The following is a 20,037-nucleotide window of genomic DNA, read 5'->3' on the forward strand; positions in this document are numbered from 1 at the left end:
AATATTAAAGATAAAATGTTTAATCGCATACCATTAAGATTTGTTCTGTTGTAGGAAATCGTGAATAATTGTTCAATAATGTCCGTATTTGTGAAATATCATGCTTAAATGTCATTAAATAAACGTGAAGTCCAAAGAAGGTTTTATTGATAGTCATAGAATCCCCAAATTCCGGAGAGAGTGAAATTTTATCATAGCTTCCTCATTTTTGTTGATTTTAGATTCAAATTAATTTGCTACATGATTAAAGAATATAAAGTTGTTGTAGATTATCGCTTTGCTGTATTTTGACTTTCAATGCAGATAGAAACGTTTTTATCATAGATAATATACATTATATTAAAATTATGTTGCCCTCAGATGAAAATTTTTGATATTAAAACATGTGTATTAGGATTTTCAAATCTTCAAATCCTGTTCAAAATTGTTTTATAATATCAGAAAAATTAAATATATGGAGATAACAAACAGTTTTCGAGATCAAAACTCCATTAAAAATTGCAAATCAGGAGCAGAGCAAACACAGACCCCCTGATCATAAGAGATCGCAGAACAATTACATGTTAGGTAACAATGGAAATGGCATTTTTTCAGATATAAAATACATTCCTTACAAGGATCGGCGATTCTTTGTAGGACTTTACTAATATCAGATAAATGTAATGTACTTCAAATCTACATGTCAAGGACATTTATGTTTTTTCTATGTGGTTTTTGGAGACCAGGTCCTCCAACAAACTATTGGAATATCAATGGTTGCCAATTGCACCCCGTTATTAGCAGACCTATATTTTTTTTTAATCATCTGAGAAAAAGTTTGTCCAAAATCTTATTCGTGAAAAGTAAACACTCGCTGTGACCTTCAACTCGACATATAGATATATCGAAGACGTATTGTCCATTAACAATGCTTATTTCTTTTCTTATGTTCATACGATATATATGATGACCTTAACCTTTCAATCGTTAACTTCCCTTACTTATGCAGCAATAAACCTTCATCACCTGCATACGGAATTCATATCTCTCAGTTGATTCGATACGCAAGAAAATGCTTTCTCAATTCTTCTAAAATGAGGTAAATTATTGAAAAACAAAGTGATAAAACAAGACTACTACAATCTCGTTTAAATTCACTATTTCGTAAGTTCTATGGATGATTGATTGATTGTATATTGTATAACGTCCCTCCCGAGAATTTTTCACTCATATGGAGACGCCACCACGTGGAGCGCTACAAATTTCGTCCTATGCTCGGCACTTAGGGACATTGAGCAGGGAGGGATCTTTTTCGTGCCAGCACCTACTGCAACACAAAACCTCGGTTTATACGGTCTCATCCGAAGGACCGGTCTCTACGTCCCACAGTGGGTTTCCAATTCGGGAAGTAAGGATCAACTCCTTACTTCGCGACTCTAGAGCAGACGCTCTAAACACTGCGCGACGCGGGCGACTCTATGGATGATACGATGACCTTGTCAAAAAGTACAATTTATCATTGAGTCAAATGCTTATCGATGTTTTTCATACTAATTGTTAGTCTATTATTTACACACTGAATTGACGATGGAGTGTCCGTTATTTTCCGATCATGACAAGGATCAAGTGGCGGGAGTGACCGTCGGCAGGTGATGCTCACTCCTCCATGGCACCTGACCCCACCTCTGAAAATATAACTATAAAGAGAAGTTCCCCGCGTGGCGCTGTGATTAGAGCGTCTACTCTAGAGTCGCGAAGTAAGAAGTTGATCCATACCTCGTGGGTTCGATTCCCACGTTGGGACGTTGAGACCAGTCCTTCGGATGAGACCGTATAAACCGAGGTCTTGTGTCGCAGTATAGATGCTGGCACGAAAAGAACCCTCCCTACTCAATAGCCCTGAATGCCAAGTATAGGACAAAATTTGCTGCTCTCCATCAGCAAGTGGTGGTGTCTCCATATGAGAAAATCTCTAGAGGGAGTAAACAATATACAGTCAATCAGTAATGTAATAAAAAAATAACATTAATAAATTTATTATTTAAAAGAATTAATTTTACGTTCAGTAGGCAACAAAAGTAAAGATTCCAGTATTGATGAGATAGAAATTTAGAGATCTGAATCGTTTTTGATGAAACATAAATATGACTTTGAATGAGATAAATCTTTCCATGATAATCAAAATTAGAATTAAATAATTTTTATTTCAAGGTAAGCAATACTCAAGCCTCCTCTACAAGAGAATCTTTTAAATACAATGTTGCTGGAAATATTTTGTATAATGTTATCTTTCAGACTGTTTTATCGACAAAGAATTTAAGTATCTAAAGAATGTTTGCATTTCATGATACAAACTTCCTACATATCAGACATCATTGGACTGAAAAGGAACACTTTCTGACAGTGATAACACCATAAGGAAGCAGACACCCTAAAAATCATTAAGCAAGTAAGTAAGTAAGTAAGTGAATTGTTTATTATAGTGACATGTGTTATACATTACAATGAAAAACATTTAATACAATTAATATCCAAACACCCGGCCCATCGGACCTATATGTCACTTTTAACAAAATATATGAAAAATATACACACAATATAACGCATGGCGTTTTTGTACAACAGAGATTGTCTGTACATGTATGAAAGGTATAAATATTTTGAGGTCTGCCTAGGAAAATTTGTTAAAAGAAAATGTACACTCTCTTGATCTGACATAGACAAAGTTGGGTTACATCTAATACTAGTAAATAAATCTGATCTGAAATTGGAATATTCTGTACAATTTAATAAAAAGTGGTACTCGTCTTCTATTTCATCTTTAGAACAAAAATTACATAACCTATCTTCTAATGATTCTCCTTTATATCTTCCAGTTTCAACTCTAATTGGTAAAATTCCACATCTAAATTGAGCAAGAATAGATCTTCGAAATTTTGGAATATTCATTTCTAGGTAGTTTTCAGTATTAAAATGTGTTTTGAAATCTTTATACATACGTGATTTAAGTAGTTGTTTTATCTTCACTAGCCATTCATTCTCATAATTTAAAAGTAATCTTCGTTCAAATTCAACTATATCAAATAGTAATAATCTATGATAAACTTTTTCAGAATAATTCACCGATTCAAATAGAGATTTAATTTACGACGTTCAGGTATATTTATTACATTGATTCAATTTCCACAAGAAAACATGTGTTGTTATACGGTTGTCCTCCATTGTCAGTAAACGATTCCAGTATCGTACAGCGTTAATGCAGTGTCTATGGAAAGGCAGCTTCCAACCAAATTCTCCATGTAGTGCTGGTATCGATGTAAATCTGTGTACCCCCAAATAGTAAGGAAGTGCGCGATTCTGTAAAAATCTCAATGCAGTGATAGTTTCGAAGACCCCATATTTCACTACAATAGTCCAAAACTGGTGCTACACAATTCAGAAAAAGTTTTTCGAAAGTTGAAATCCCTATATCTTTATATGAACGAAATTTGGAAACCATCCCTCCGAAAGCACGTCGGAAATGCTCTACTGCTGATTTTTTCATATTTATACACAAGCGCCATTTTTTACACCATGTGGACACAGTATCCAAAATTTTCTACATATTTTCTGTAGAATCGGATAATAGTTCAATATCACCAGCATACAGCAATATACTTAAATTTATGTCTCCTACCGGTACGCCATTGTTTATATTTTTAATTTCTTTTGCAAAGTCGTTGATAAAAAGAGCAAAGAGAGTTGGTGATAGATTGTCTCCCTGACGAAACCCCGGTTGAGCTTTGAAACCAATCTGTGCTTATGTCGTTTATCCTTACATGTGATATTGTGTTTCCATAGAATAGTTTTTATTGCATTGTAGAAATCTCAGTCTATTCCATTACTTAAAAGTGAAAAATTTAAGAGGTCACGATCCACTGTATCAGAAGCTTTTTGTCAGTCGATGAATGTCACAAATGTTTCTTTTCTATTCTGTATTATACTATTGAGTTTGAATAGGTGGTCTGCACATGAGCGTTCACGTCGAAATCCATTTTGTTCGTCAACCAGCAAAATGTTATCCTCCAGATAGGATACTAACCTATTGTTTAGAACCGAACTGTACATTTTATATATGGTTGATAGTAAACTAATTCCTTGATAATTAAGTGGTACTTTTGGGTCACTGTTAGAGTCTTTTAAAATAGGATATATTATAGCTTGGCGCCATTCTGAAGGTATAATATTAGACTCAAAATATAGCATAAATAATCGATGAATAACTTCTATAACACAATCATATTTCAAAACTTCATATGGGATTTCGTCAACGCCAGGGGATTTTCCGTTTTTAGATTTCAGGATGACATCTTTGACCTCCCAAAGTTCTATAGATCGATTTAGTTGAGGATTGTGTTCTCTTAAAGGGTCAAGCATGTTACTTTCCATAAAGTTGACTAATTCTACAGCTTGTTGGAGAAAGGTGTCGTTGTAAACAGTGTCTGTTGGGAGAGGATTGTATAAATTAGAGAATTCCGATTTCCATACATTTTGTACAAAAGTAGGTTCAGTAGAAATATTCCCGTCAACTGTATAACACTCTTTCGGAATTTTATTTTTCCTTTTAGGCCCGAGAGATTTAAGTTCTTCCCAGAATCGTTTCGGATTTTTTGACGAAAAGTGTTCAAGATTAATAGCTAGGTCCAGGTTGTATTTACGTCGAAAGAATCGCATTCGTCTTTCGAGGTCTTGTTGAGCTTTCTTATATTTATCAAATGCTCTTTGTTTTAATGCGTGTTTTTTTTCTTTTTTGTATTTTATACACACTTTTTCTTTATCCCGCATGGTACACCATAAATCAGTTAGTTCATTATTCCAGTAAGGTTTTTGTGTACGGAATTTTTTACGTGAACTTTAATAAACTAATCAATTCCTTACTATATAAATAAAACCCTTGAACGAGGAAAATGTGTAACAATTTAATTTTGGTTTTTGAGCTAGCTTTTGTGTCTTAAAATGCGAAGTTTTTCCAAAGGTTGACAATAAATTTAAATCTGAAGTAAACCAAAACTCGTAGACCTTTTGTTTTTAACTTACCAGCGCTCAACGTAAAATTTATTTAATGGTGAGAAAAAGAAACTGTTAGGATAGGATAATATTTATTTTAGGTCGGTTACATCAACAAAAAAACATAAGCTCTTAAGAGCCATTTACCGACTACATTATTAAAATATGTACATGTACATAAAATGACATTGGTTAGAATCAACATTCACGAATTCTGTTTTATAAAATGTTCCTTAATAGAAAAGTGCTAATACGACTCTCGTGTAAATGTGTTACAAATAGTTTAAGAATAGATATTCCCTTTTTTTTTTAATTCAGATATTGAATCTATTAAATGTTCTGTACTTTTTAAAAAATGTTTTCTTTCCTTATTAAAATAAAAATATGAATTTCAATAATAGGGAGAATGAAAAAAAGTGAAGGTCAAGATCAGTGATCGATCTAAAAAAATAAATAAACAATACAAATACATAGAAAGGGTATAAACATGGACCTCTGGAAATTCTACAGTTGAGATTAATTGCCTAGGAGGAATACGAAATTCCCTGTCTATTGGAAACACCAGTTGTGTGTCCTAAATAGTAATCGCTAAGACAGAAGAATGAACATTCCATCGTCAAAATCAGGATAAAAGGGCTTAACAATTTCGTATGAAAAAAGTCAGCCAAAAGGCAAAAGGAAATATGGAGATAAAGAACAATTTTCAAGCCCAAAAAGAATTAAAATGCAAATCGAGGGCAAAACAAACACATACACGGACGCATGTCAACTTAATTCTGCTGCATCTTGCTTGTGATCGGATTCTTTCTAATCCACAATCAATTTGAATTCCCATGGGTACCAAATACGCCCCGTTATTAGCATATTTATTTTGTTTATTCATATGAAGCAGAAACTGTTGAAAAACTTTAACGTGAAAAGAAGAAAATACTTGCTGTGGCCTTCACTTCGACATAAAGATTACCGACGACATATTGTCAATAAACAATTATTATTTCCATTCTTTCATCGATTAGATATATCCCGGTTATCATGAAATAAAAGATGCCCAAAAAATGTCACAGCTGTTTCATTCGAGGATACATGTCAATTAAAAAAAATCGAACATCATGCATTTATATCGAACTAACTGTACAAAAATCGTATATCATTTTCCCCATCCATCTATTTACCTGTCAATAAACGTAATTTTCCTCAATTAAAATTTCAGAAAATTCAATTTTGAAATTATTATCGGACTGCCTCAGATAAATCTTTTATTTTGACTGAGAGTAAATTTGATGCTTTTCTCTTTGAATTAAAAGAAGTCAATTCCAAGTGAAGTATATTTTAAATTCAAGTTGTTTTCTTTTGAAAACTACAAGTTCGAATTGGAAAGAATGCTCTCAGTAATGATACAAATGTTTTGTGGTTACTTAGATAAAGCCTTGCAAATTTGCTTGTCTTGTACCTACTCATTGACATTTTATTGACATATTATTGACAACACATATGTCATGGACAATGTTATGATAAAAGCATGCAGAACATCCATTGGTGTATTTAGTATCTAATTTCGAATGATAAAACAAATCGATACTGAGAGTCCCGCTGTTTCATCAAATGAGTTACAGTATCAACACATGTATAATGTTTTAAAATTTAAGTACCAATACCATTAACCTTGTGAAGTCTGGTCGCCAGGTATACGTAAAAATCGGCATTTTTTGTGCAAGACTTGTGGTCCTTCGGATTATCTTCTCCAAAATATACCATATTGAAAATTGTGTAACCCGCGGAGTTTTTATGGTTTTAAAGAAGGTCGGACGGAGGAAAGATTTACTTTGAAGTACAGGAGCCTAGTAAGAAAATCCAGCAAAGGGTATCATTATATTTGAATTTTATTTTACATTGATCACTGACTAAATCAAAATATAGAACACTATATGCATTTTCATATGGATGTTTCAACATTGATTTTTAAAGTGAAACGTCATAATACATTTTAGTAAGATAAACTCTTAAACAAGAAGTTTGGAAATATGTGACATTCATGATTGTTTACTAACAGTTTTTTTTTACCTGTAATATTCAATGTTGGAAAAGGTAAGATTTTCCTCTCTTGTTGATGACTTCCCTAATATTTTTCAAATTAAAGTGCTTTTTCAAAATTGTTTTGCAGATTTTTTTCTGCTTGAATCTTTTGCATAATATCATTGAGAATATTAATTTTGAAGCTTTGTAAAATTTGTACAGTTTAATTTTGTCAAAGGGAGAGATAATACGGGCATTTATCTGCAAGAGAAAAGGAAAATACTTGAGCTATTATAAACTTGACTTTGACAAGACCTTTCTTGTTTATTTATGCTTCCCTTATACACTTAAGTCTTATTTTCAGTTTCTTTTGCGAGTACTCTAGTTTTCTTATCTTGGTTCATATCATTTTATGTCTGCCTGCCTAAATTCCATATTAAAAGAATCAACTCCCATATAAAGAATATAAATAGTCATTTATGAAGGAGTATAAATCATAAGAACTTCACAATGCATAATAGCAAATAAAAAGTCACAAAAGAACATTACAAAAAAATTCTAGAACATGTGTTGTGACAGGTACAAAAAATCCAACCCTCATTCAATAAATAACAATGGATCAAAAAAAAATATTTATACACATCCTGAGAAATGGACTAACTAGTAAAATTATTATGCAACAAAATTTTGGCCATTGAAAGCACTACATGTAGACACACAGTATGATCTAAACAAAGCAGTGATATGGGGTGTTCATCTGCCACCTTAACAAGGTAGCTATAGGCTATATCAGTTCTCTAACACCAGTCCTGTCATACATATACATATATAGGCTGTCTTGTTAACGCCCCATATCTAACCTTCACACACAATGTATATGTACAATAGGAAAAAGAAATAGACTTGCACTGGATATGTAATACTAAGCACAAAAAAGAAAAGGGTGCAGTGTACTCTCCTTAAAAATTATATGAACTCAGAGCCCCTGTCACTAAGTATATCTATGATGCAGTCCAATTGACAACCTGTAGCCCCTGTCTACGTGGTTGCTTTTGTATTGGATATGAAGCCCCTGTCTTCACAATCAAAATGGAAACACTTGAGTCTCTTAAAATTTTAGAGTTGGGATTCTGATATACTTTTTAAAAGCAGACATATCTTTACGATACTAAAGAAGCTGTTGTCTACGTTGGCATTCTTACTGAACAAGTAGTTGTTTATATTGTCAAAAATTTTGACAGGTCATTTAATTTGTTTTTGCTGTCAACGTTATACTTGATTTCACTTTTTCTTAAAATTCTAAAAAGTAACTTGCCGAGTTTTTAAACCCAAACATGTATTTGATACTCACCTCTTCTTGAACATGAAGTAACAAGTACATTGTAGATCAATACATCTTGTAATTATGCAATGCTTTAAACAACCATAATTCTTTTTAAGTACAAAATAAAAGATGGATGAAGAGGTTTAACTGATATTTTTTAGGTATTGCAATGTCTACTCAAATAGAAAAATCTTCATTACAAGAACACGAAAATGCAGACTTAAGGTACATGATATATTAAAATGTTAATGTTTAATGTTCGAGAAATGGTAAAGATAGGCGACACTGCCTTTTCATATTGTAGCAATGTCGAATGGATATAATTCATCTACTCTTAAATTAAATATACAATTTCAGGCATTTGGAGCGTGGAGGAGTCAGAAGACGCGTACGGGTGTTTGAGGAAATCAGCTTACAAACGTAAGCGTTTTCTTATCTTGTGTACTGCATTTTAATTGTTGTGAAGTAAATTCATAGTTTGTTTACAAATAGATTATTTATTCTATTACAGAACACAAATATGAACTTATAGTGAAAAAAAGAGAATAAACACAAAGTTAATGTATTTGATTATCTGATGATCTTATAATAACATCTTCTTGGCTTGGGCATTATTTTCAAATTAATTTTTATTCACTATTTTCTTTATTATATGTTATATCTTTAATTCATTTAGAATTTTATCAAGATTGAAAAGTACGTATTTTTTAAAAAAGAAATTGGACTTAAGAATAAATAAAATTAAACAAATATTAATAATTCATTCAATAAAATCAAATATTTTCCCATAGATATATATAGAATTTTAATAAAATGCTTATAAAATTGTATTAAACCTCTTAAGAATACATTGAGCTAAATCAGGTAAATCCAGGTACATCTAAACCAGAAATCAGACTATAATTGCTATCAAAGCACACTTCACACCTTTTGTTCTATACTAATTACCAAATGTGTGCAAAACGGGAACACACCAGCAAATCACTGAACAGATTTCGTGAGCAGTGGCTCTTCCATCAAGGAGCATTCAATGTTGCAACATTCAATTTTGCAACAGCTTTAGTATTTCCTTCCTAAACTAACATCAAAAAAGCATTATGTTGTTAAAATAAATGTTTATATATATGAGGGCCGTTCAAAAATTACGCGGACTGTGCTATTATTTACTCTTACAGACGTCATATAGTAATGAAATTTCACAGAAATATGTATCTTAAAGATTCCAATAAATTTTGGGCAAAATTTATGTATTTAAAAAAAAATCTATTTAAATTATTGGTATGTTGATATCGCTGATGGAGAGGTACGAAGCACGACAAAAAAATGAAGCAAAAGCATGCGGAATCCAAAATTTAACATTAATTTTCTATAATTCGGGATATTTTTCGACAAATTTCTCAAATGTATCTTTAAATTGTTCTATTATTATGCATTTAGATTTCTGACATGATATCTGAAGGACTAACAGAAATATAGGGATTTTTCTCCGATGCGATTCCCGTGAAAACGACTGTGAACATGACATCTCCTAATTGATGGCGCATCACACTTTTGTTAAATTATGTGTAATGCTCGAGATATCGTCAACATAGATCCAAAATATGCATAATAAAACATGTAGTAACTAGGCTATTCGTGACATTCGTCCACAAACAGCAAATTGAAATTTTAGACCGTTAGACCTCTGTAAAAAGGGTATATGGGAGGACAGGAAGAAGAAAATCGACGAAAACTTTATCCGGCCTGTAAAGAACGTGATTGAGAGTCATCAATATCACAATTTATCTCATAAATACCTGCAGTTTTTGGTTTTAAAATGAAAAAAGAGAGAATTTTCTTTACTTGTTTAATAGATTTTAAGCTTGACAAGAAATGGTGTTTGGATGTTGAGTAGATAAACTGTACAGGTACTCATGGGAAAATGTTGAGAAAATGAAAGCTCAATCACATATTTTTTAATAATGCCTGTGAAATCGAAGATTTCGCTGCTCCGTGACTTAATGATATGTCCTGAAAAATAACTCAAAATTGATACCAATTTACAACATTTTGATATGAAATTTTGAAGACCATATAAGTAAATATTCTTTTATATTATGTGTGACATTTTGTCAGATTAAGTTGTCAAATATTTTTTCTGTGCAACAAGTCCGTGTAATTTTTGAACGGCCCTCGTATATTTATTAAAACCTTTTGTGACATGACCCGGCGAGTTTTCCTTTGAAGTCAAGCATACTGTAACTGCGATACAGAACACTTTTTGTGGGCGTTTCTTATGCAAATGAGCAGAAACTGTACTGTATCTGCAAAATATCAACGATACAATACGGTTTATTTTTAGCCATGACGGAAAGCTGTATCTGTATATACAGATACAAAATCATTCAACTAGCATGATACATGTAGCACTGTTAGTATTTACTCAAAATCTGAGGTGAATTAAGAATAAAATTTTACAACGTGAATTTATTCGTGTCGGATTCAAAAATTTAAGAAAAGAGGGAGTGGGGCAGTTCACAAATGAATACTTTGAAACCCCCCCCCCCCCCAAAAAAAAAAAAATCAGTGGAAAATCATATTTCGTGGGGTTAGATTTATATCCAACCAAGACACTATGTGCGTGATATTGTTACTTGTTGATTAATTAAATAGCGTATGTATACAAGCTTACCAAATATCATTTACGAAAGCGAAAAAGAAAAAAATCAAGGAGGGTGGGATGGGGGGGGGGCACCAGTGATTACTCGGATCCCCTTTGGTTACAATACATTTTATTAAAAACATGAAGTTTTAAAAAAAATATGGATGGGACCCCTTCCTTTCATCTGTTTATTTCAGTTTTGTATATGACGACCGGAGGAGGACATTGTCGGACATTTCTCTCAGATTACGTTCTCCCCGAAGCATATTTGTATCAAAAATATTCCTGCACATTTCTCTCAGATTACGTTCTCCCCGAAGCATTTTTGTATCAAAAATATTCCTGCACGATTCTTATATATCAAAATTTTTTGTATTAATTAAAGTCGAGGCTTAAATTTAAAAAAAAATGTCACCAATAGTTGAATAGAGCAAAAAGCACTAAGTAATAAAATCTAAATTTAATTTTTTTGGAAAACAAATTATATGCATCCCCTAAATATTTTTTTTTAAATGATAAATACCTGCACGTCCACCTCACTCGGCATTTCAGTTGCGAATGCTTAAAATGGGATATTACAACAGCTTTCTGCAAAATCATCTGATTGGTTGAGTGATATGTACCCAAATACGCATGTAAATTAGTGAGGTCATAGGAAAGGTCATGTCACAAGTCATTTAGAATACTCGTTTCCTACTGTATCAGAGATACAGGGCGGGGCCCGGCTCGAGCTATCGCTCTCGCCTCAAGCCCCGCCCTGTATCTCTGATACAGTAGGAAACTCGTACTCTAAATAATACTAAGACTTTCATGCAAGTCACCAAATTTAAATATCCTAACAGAAATATTGATATTCCCAAACTACGCGAGACTTTTGGGACATTGATAACCCTACTCCAACGAGATGAATTTGATGAGGACATGAGATCAGAATTAGAGTGTGTTTTCCCCAATTATATCCAAATGCTTGAGGAAAGAATTTGTGATTTAGCCCGAGAAGACAAAGGAATTGTTGTCGCAGGTTTGTATTGTCAATAAAAGTTTCCTTTCACATCTAAAAATATAATTTATGTCTTCTAATAATGATAGACAGCTCACTGCAGCTAGTTTATGCTAAATTTGTATAAATCAAATAAAAGACTTTAATAGAGATGAAATATTTCAATGACCGAATAAATGTAAACAATTTAACACACAAGAAGTGGATTATACTAACAAGTTCTGATTGTAAGTTAAGTAAAATATGATAACGTCTGATTCCCCCAAAAAAGAGTATAAAAAGGTACGAATAAAACAAGACAAACAAAAGATCACAAGAAAAAGTTAGCAAAATGATGGCACATCAAAACAAACAGGACCTTACATATAAAACAAGGTAATTAAATATCACAAGAAAAGTTTAACAAAAAGATGGTACATTAAACAAAGAAAAGCAGACATTAATATCAATGAAAAATAAACAAACTCAAAGAGTATGATAAATATATCTGAAAACCAAATTCTTTCTTTTAATGAGTAAATTTTATTAAAAAATATGTCTACCAGGTAATTAAATGATATGACATATTCTATCAGATGTGATAGTTATAATGCGTATTTGATTTCTTAAACACTTAAGTAAATAGCCCTCATAATCCGTTCAGATTGATTAAGAAGAATTATTTTTCAGTAATCATTTGGAAAGACATTGTGTCAATTAACACATAACGTATGAATGTACACTCGTTTGTAGGAGAGACCAGTTCTGGGAAATCAACTCTGATCAACACACTAATTGGGGAAAACATCTTGAAATCTAGAACAACCCAAAACACTTCAACAATTTGTAGAATCTGGAATTCAGAAAATATTGGACTAAAAGTCTACAACGACAAAAATTAATGCATCCACTCCAAATCAGATTACACAAGAGACCAGCTGCCAGAATTCCGGAAAGAAGTTCAAAAATTTACAGATGTGAACAACATGCCCGAAAACTGCTCATTTGTGGATATTTTGTATCCAGTCTCTCTACTAAAGGTTTGAAACAATTTTTTAACTAATTGAATACTAGTGATTTGATGAATGCAAATCGTATCTCAATTTTGAAATGCATTCGTAAGATAAACAAAGTTAAAAGAACATGAAAGAAAAGATATACAATATTCAAAATATATTAATTTTTATGTTACCAATATTATTGCTCGCAAAAAACCCTCATTGCTTTACGATAAGCGGGAATCGGAAACAATAATGTATTAAAAATATTTTTACTTTGTAAAAAGTGGAAATTGTTGCTCTTGTACATGTATATACTTATATAATACCTTTCCCCAGGGAAAAACAATTTTAGTAGATACCCCTGGAGTTGGAGGAAATAAAGATCTGGCAGAGTTGATGATGAAATACTTACAAAACGCAGTGGCTTTCGTATTTGTTGTTAATGCTTCAAATGCAGGAGGGGTACAGGATGATAGGGTAGGTTTTGACATCTGTCATGATACCCTTTATATTTTGAGGCAATCTTGTTTCGCCATCTTGTTTTTTTAAAGAAATACAAATAAGTCCAAGACAGACATTAATGAAAAGCCGATCGCTACATACTAGTATACAAGATTTATTTTTTAAATGCCTTTTCTAAATTATCAAATCCAGTAAACGTTTACATGAACATTCTTTTGAATAGCTACCGATCATTTTACAAGAAATTCAACGCTTTCACTCAGACCACAAAATACCATGTTTTGATCCGAGTGACGTCATTTTTGTGACAAATAAATGGGACGTCATTTATTCTTCCTGTGAAGAGGGCGAGGACAAAGAGGATATAAATCTTACTTGGGAAAAAGTCAAGGAATCAATCAAGAGGCACTGGAGATCCGTGAAAGATGACCAAATTTTTCAAATCTCACTGAAAAAGGTTTCACCTTGACTTTTGCTAGACGCACCGACTTTTCCAATATTAACAGCTTATAGGACGATCATTTGATTTTTTTTTGGGGGGGGGGGGTGACACAATTTATTCCCAGTCAGATAAATAAAATACTTTCATGTGGGTGAAGGACAGATTTTCTATGTCCAATAAGATCAAGGCTGGATTCTTTATTTTCTTCTTCAATGACACAAGTAGTCTAAAGTACAAAACAAAATTATATATTTTTAACGTTTTCGAGGACAGATTTTTTATTTCCAAAATCTACCAGTCCCCCCTAGCAGGATCAAATGGTTGTCCCCTAACCTTGACATGTTAAATAAATGTGTTATGGATGGAGGCAATCGCAAATTCTCGTGCCCTTCCGATGAGCGGAAAAACGACCTCGAATGTATATGGTAGACGCCATGACAACCCTCCCTTTTCACGATCTTTGAAAAAAAATGCACAGAGATCTTTTATCTGTGGAATATGGAGTTTAACTTTATTCAATGTAATGATATTACCTAAAATTACTATAGAAGGGACTTCTAAATCAGTCTATATTATATTTGAATAAACAGGAAATGTATGAATATTTTAACATCCGGTGATGTTAATACATTCGGGGTTGTTTTTCCGACCGACCTCTGACGGAAAGACCCGAGATGAATGCGACTGGGATGGAGGTACATTATTAATAATAGACTAAACAAGATGTGTTTATGAAACACTATGCGCCCGGCGGCAACAAAGTTAAAAACACTATTTTTAGCATGTAGGTCACAGTCAAGGTCACAAGGTCATTGACTTTTGTGTCATGGAAAAGAACTTGATTAGTGGAGTATGCATACTAAACATGGAGTCTCTATTTCTTATGGTTCTAAAGTTATGGTGAAGGTACGAAAAAGCTATTTTTAGCACACAGGTAACAGTAAAGGTCACAAGGTCATTGACCTTGGTGCCATTTGATAGAGTTTAGTTAGTGGAGAATGCATAATAAATATTAGGCCTCTATCCTTCATGGTTTAAAAGTTATGGCGAAATAAAGTTTGCAGACAAAATGCTATTTTTAGCATATACGTCACAATTAAGGTCACAAGCTCATTGACCTTGGTGTCATTTGATAGAGCTTAATTATTGGAGTTAGCATTCTAAATTTGAAGTCTCTATCTTTCATGGTTCTAAAGTTATGGCGAAGGTTAAAGTTTGCAGATAAACAGAGTCAGGACAAAAACAATATACGTCCCGGATCTATCGATCCCGGCGCATAAAAAATCTTACCAATGGTCTTATGGACTTCACAGGTGCAGTCGATATCACTTTAATCTATGTTCTCCATTTATCTCACACACCATTTGGCATCGGTCTTTATAACGAATAATAGACCTAAAATATAGTCAATTGTGTACTAAAAATAACTGTAAACAACGACTTTTTTAGATGAAAGAAGACAGCATACTCAAAAGAGAATATGAAAATTTGAAGTAAAGCTGAAGGAAATAATAGCCCGAAATCACGTCAGTCGAAAGCAGAAGCATTTAAGGTTTTGTTTTTTTTAAAAAATTTTTTATATATTTGCCGATACATTGAGAGGAGAAAGACTTTACATGTCTGATTTCTTAAATCCATTAACGAGGTTGAATCCTGATATCTAAAGTCTTGAACTTTTTGTCACGTACATGTATTTGTTTTTTATATTTCCTATACACTTACTAAGCTTTTTTGAAAATCAAAACGAAAATGGGTGTCAATATACTTCTTTGGCGGTACAGTACATTTAACATTACCTTTTTTCACTCAAATTTGTGCCTTAATCAAAAAATCACTTTTTCGACATTTTCCCACCAATGTTTTATCAAAATAAATCATAGGACAAAATAAACAATTGGTCTATTTAAAACAAGACACTTTTAAATCGTGACTATGAACAAGTTTGAAATTGTTTCACAAAATCAATTATTTAACCTTTCTGCACTTACAAAATTTGATTTTTCTGACACTTAAAATTTAAAAGGCAGGTAAATCATTTTATTTAAAGTCTTAAACCTTTGCAGAATCCCATTTGAATGGAATTAAATAGCGGTTTTTTTTCATTATATATCGTTAAATTTGCTTCGTAGAATCCAGATTTTCAAGGTTTGATTTTAGAATTTAAAATACTGCAGTCAACACCAAAATCTTTACAAAAGTTCAGGATCGAACCTAAAATTGGAATATTTATTAAAACGACGACTTGCTTTGCCTTAAGGTAACTTAGTCATTCTTTGATTCGCTACTTTAATACTTTTGATTAAAATTGTCGAATTTTTCTTGGGTTTAAACAGATTTTTGGATGCGATTCTACGAATATTGGAGCGAGGAACATGTGCAAGGATCTCGTCCGCTAAATCGTCTGAAGCCGATCATAAAAAAAGAGCGGAGGAAAATATTCAATTTCTAGAAGATCTTGTTCAGAAAAAACAACAGGTGGTTATTTTGATTTTATGAATAACTTGTTTAAAAGGCATTCCCTGAGGACCTTACAAAGATTTTGACATTTCATACAAACTATCTTTTTTCTGAGAGCGTTGAAAACAAACTTCCGTCCGAAGTAGAAGTTTTTTGTTTTACATTTAACCAGCTTATATGCATGGTTTAGGAAACTAAATATTTTCTGAAAAAATATTACCTTTGTTATCAAGTTTCACTCCTCAAAAATAATTAGTCAATCGTTCCATTTGGGTTTGTTTACGTGACCAAATCGTAACAAATCTTATCCCATAAGATTGCAGCACTTGTAAATATAAAGACCATTTTAAAAATAGAAAAACATATTTTAACAATATACAAAACAAAGGTGCTTACTGAAGGAATGCAGTCTCTATCTCCATTTCTTTTCAGATCAACAAAGAACTCCGAGCCAAATTAGAATCCTCAATTACGGCCCTAAGTGATGATCTTATGGATTATGTTTGCTCAGTTAAAGGAAAAAACGAAATATTAAACCCAGCTGGAGAAAAGGACATTAAAGAAGGAAGTGTTTTTGTATTACAAAGAAAAGTGAAGAAAAGATACATGAGTATTATTGAAAATTGGCGCCAAGGTTCAAAAGTTTCCAGTGTCTTTCTAGTTCTTGAGCAGCAAATCAAAGATTCTTTTAGTGCATTAAAGGAAAAAAATTACGATACTTGAAGAAATATTGATAGGTTTCCGATATTCTCCACCAAACAATGATATTACTACAACACCCGGTTGGTTCCCTGTTTTTGACAAAGCTGGGAACCTGTCTACAATGGCCGGTATTGCTCTTTCTTCACTTTTTTCTGCGGCCTTTCGAGACTTTAAGAAAACCACAGCCATTGACAAAATTTACGAAAAGTGCATAAAAGTTTATGATAAAGAAACTGCAAAAAGAGATTTGGAGAATATTTATGGAACCCACTACAGGAATGTAATTGAGTGGGTGCTTGATGAGTCGATTGAAGGTGACCTCAGAAGTTTGAACAAAACGATAACACAGGTGTATGAAAAACGAAAGGAGTACCAAACTAAACTTGAAAACTACCAACTTTTCAAAGAAGGTCTGGAGGATCTTAAAAAGCAAATGAAGGAAACAGATGGTAAAATATTGATAAATAGTTTTTTAAAGAACCAATTATTTCATTCATTCTTTTGAAATTCTTGGAAATGTTATTTTGTTTGAAATCTAGTTATGCATTTTATTAAAGTGATACTAGTTATGGCGGATATAATTTTACAACTATCTATCTTCTGATTTTTTTTTTATATCTATCTAAAATTGAAATAGGGAAGTGAATTGCAAATTAAAATGTTATCCTGAGCATGACATAGCATAGATTAATGAAAAACTATATCCAACCTTATACTTTATCATGTATACTGGAATTGATATTGTATACATGTAGTTCATAATTAAGTTGATTCTTATTTTTTTCAGATGATATTTCCAAAATGCTTGAAACCAATCAACTTTAAGGAGTTTATGCCTGATTAAAACCTGATTGACTTTTGAAACTTAACTTACAAGTACGTTATACGTGGAGACTTGTTGTTTTAAAATGAAACTTGTCTTTTTCTTTGTGACTCGTTTAGCTCTATCCTAACGTTCCTTTTTTGTTGACTGTGTTTTATAATGCGTTTTAAGTCAAACTACCCCAAAGTATCATTTAATAAATTATATTCCATTCTTCCATCGTCTGAGCTTTTCTTGAAATCCATTAATAGTTGATCTAGCCGGGTTAGGAACCTCTGATCTTGATTACGTTCGTTGTCTACATATCTCATTGTTCTACTCAAGTTTTAGTCTTTTTTGTAGTATAGTGTTCAAACAAGCGAGATATATTTGGGGTCAGGTTAAATGGGATCCTCTAAATGTATTTCTTTCCACAGAGGCTAGGGGAGGGGGGGGAGAGAAGAAATTCTGCCCAAATCCGAAAACTCATGATTTTTTCGGGGGTTGGCTGGGAGGGGGGGTTGGCTGAGGTAAAATTGTTAAAATCAGATTATTTATTTTCTCTGACAACGTCCTACTAACAAATTATTTGTCGATCATGTTTACTGTTGAATATATAGAATTATTTCCTTGTAAGGTAGGTCTTAACAGGAATTTTTGCGATTCGAGTTCTGTTTACATCAGTGCATTATTACTAGTACTTTGCAGATTACATTCAAGGGAATTGCAACACAATAAATACAACCAGTTTATATAATCTTTGCAATGAAGAAGATGAAGATAACGAACAGTATTCAATATCACAAATTCCATGAAAACAATACAAAATAGTAGCAGAGCAAACACGGACCTAAAAAAATTAGAGGTGGGATCAAGTGCCATGGAGGATTGAGCATCCCCTACGACCGATCAAAGCCGCCGTTTGCTCCTTGCCATAAACGGGAAATAACAGAAAAATTCGTTGTCAATTTAGTGTATAAACAATGGGCTAACAATTAGTGTGAAAAATGGCAGTCAGCATTTGACTCAATGATAAATTGTATTTGCTGACAAGGTCATTGTATCGACTATCGAACTTACGATATAATGACTTGAAACGAGACTGCTGATATTCTTGTTTCAGCAACTTGTTAGTCAATAATTTACCTCGTTTTAGAAATTTTTCATATGAGGAGCATACTTTTGCGTATCGAATCAACTGAGATATATAAACGCCGTATGCAGATAATGAAGGTATATTGCTGCATAAGTAAGGGAAGTTGACAATAGAAAAGTTAAAGTTATTTGTTAAAATACCATTAACGTCTTTTTCAAGTAAAATATCCAAGTATGAAACAGATGTGTCAGACTATATGGTATCTTTTATCTCAAGCTCACCAGGATATACAGCACATGTACATAGGAATGGAAATTAGCATTGTCAATTGACAATACGTCGTCGATATATCTAAATGTCGAGTTGAAGGCCACAGCAAATAAAGTTTCAAATTCTTAGAAATTACAGAAACATATTTTAACCCATGTAGCCAACATGGATTTCGCTTAATGATATAACTTAATCCTTAAAACTTAATCATTATAACTTAAAGACATTGCTAAAACACTTAATGGATAAGAAAAGTGTTTTTTTCTTCACAAATGCCTAGGACAAAACACATTTATGAAAAAATGTGTAAGAAAATAGATAAAAGAGAAAACACTTTTTATTGTAAAGAGAAGCAAGAGCTTCAAACATGCATGTTTTACAAATTATTTTTTCAAGAGTTCCAGTAAAACATGTACGTAGTAAAACATGTACGTACACTCAAAGTGAGAATTTTTTATCAATTATTACTTTCATGTTCAATTTGTACTTAGGAAAGTTAGAGTTACTGCTACAGAAGTCTAAATAATAAGTTATTTCCTTTTACCTAACAACACTAAAGCAAAAAAGCATAGGGAGTTAAGAGAGCCGTTTCATCATTAGTTTGTATTCTATACAAATTAGTAATGTTATAAGAAGTTATTTTCATCACTGTCGTTGGGGCTTCCCTAAAGATGAGTATGCTTAAGTTTTTTGGTTATAGGTACATAGCCATAAGGCCGTGAAAAGGGGAACAGAGAATGCTTTGAAGAATATAAAATATATTTTTCGAATACATATTGAGTTCTTTACTTACTCTTAGATGACCTTTCACATTATTTAATGA

General features: G+C 32.5%; 1 protein-coding gene and 1 long non-coding RNA gene across 2 annotated transcripts; one reads left to right on the plus strand and one right to left on the minus strand.

Moving 5' to 3' along the window:
- Window positions 1–3,915: 3,915 nt before the first annotated feature.
- LOC134251217 (uncharacterized) lies at window positions 3,916–4,803 on the minus strand. The gene has a single exon (XM_062733604.1). The coding sequence runs from the start codon at window positions 4,801–4,803 to the stop codon at window positions 3,916–3,918; it is 888 nt and encodes a 295-aa protein (XP_062589588.1).
- A 7,097-nt stretch (window positions 4,804–11,900) lies between these two features.
- LOC134251212 (uncharacterized) lies at window positions 11,901–18,085 on the plus strand. The gene is made up of 7 exons (XR_009988686.1): window positions 11,901–12,024; window positions 12,736–13,022; window positions 13,320–13,460; window positions 13,669–13,902; window positions 16,221–16,362; window positions 16,777–17,495; window positions 17,834–18,085. It is a non-coding gene; the product is annotated as an uncharacterized LOC134251212 (long non-coding RNA).
- The last annotated feature ends 1,952 nt before the right edge of the window (window positions 18,086–20,037 follow it).

Source organism: Saccostrea cucullata, unplaced genomic scaffold (genome assembly GCF_032062105.1).
Source record: "Saccostrea cucullata isolate Sc308-1 unplaced genomic scaffold, CSIRO_AGI_Scuc_v1 ctg1704, whole genome shotgun sequence".
In the NCBI taxonomy this organism is placed as follows: domain Eukaryota; kingdom Metazoa; phylum Mollusca; class Bivalvia; order Ostreida; family Ostreidae; genus Saccostrea; species Saccostrea cuccullata.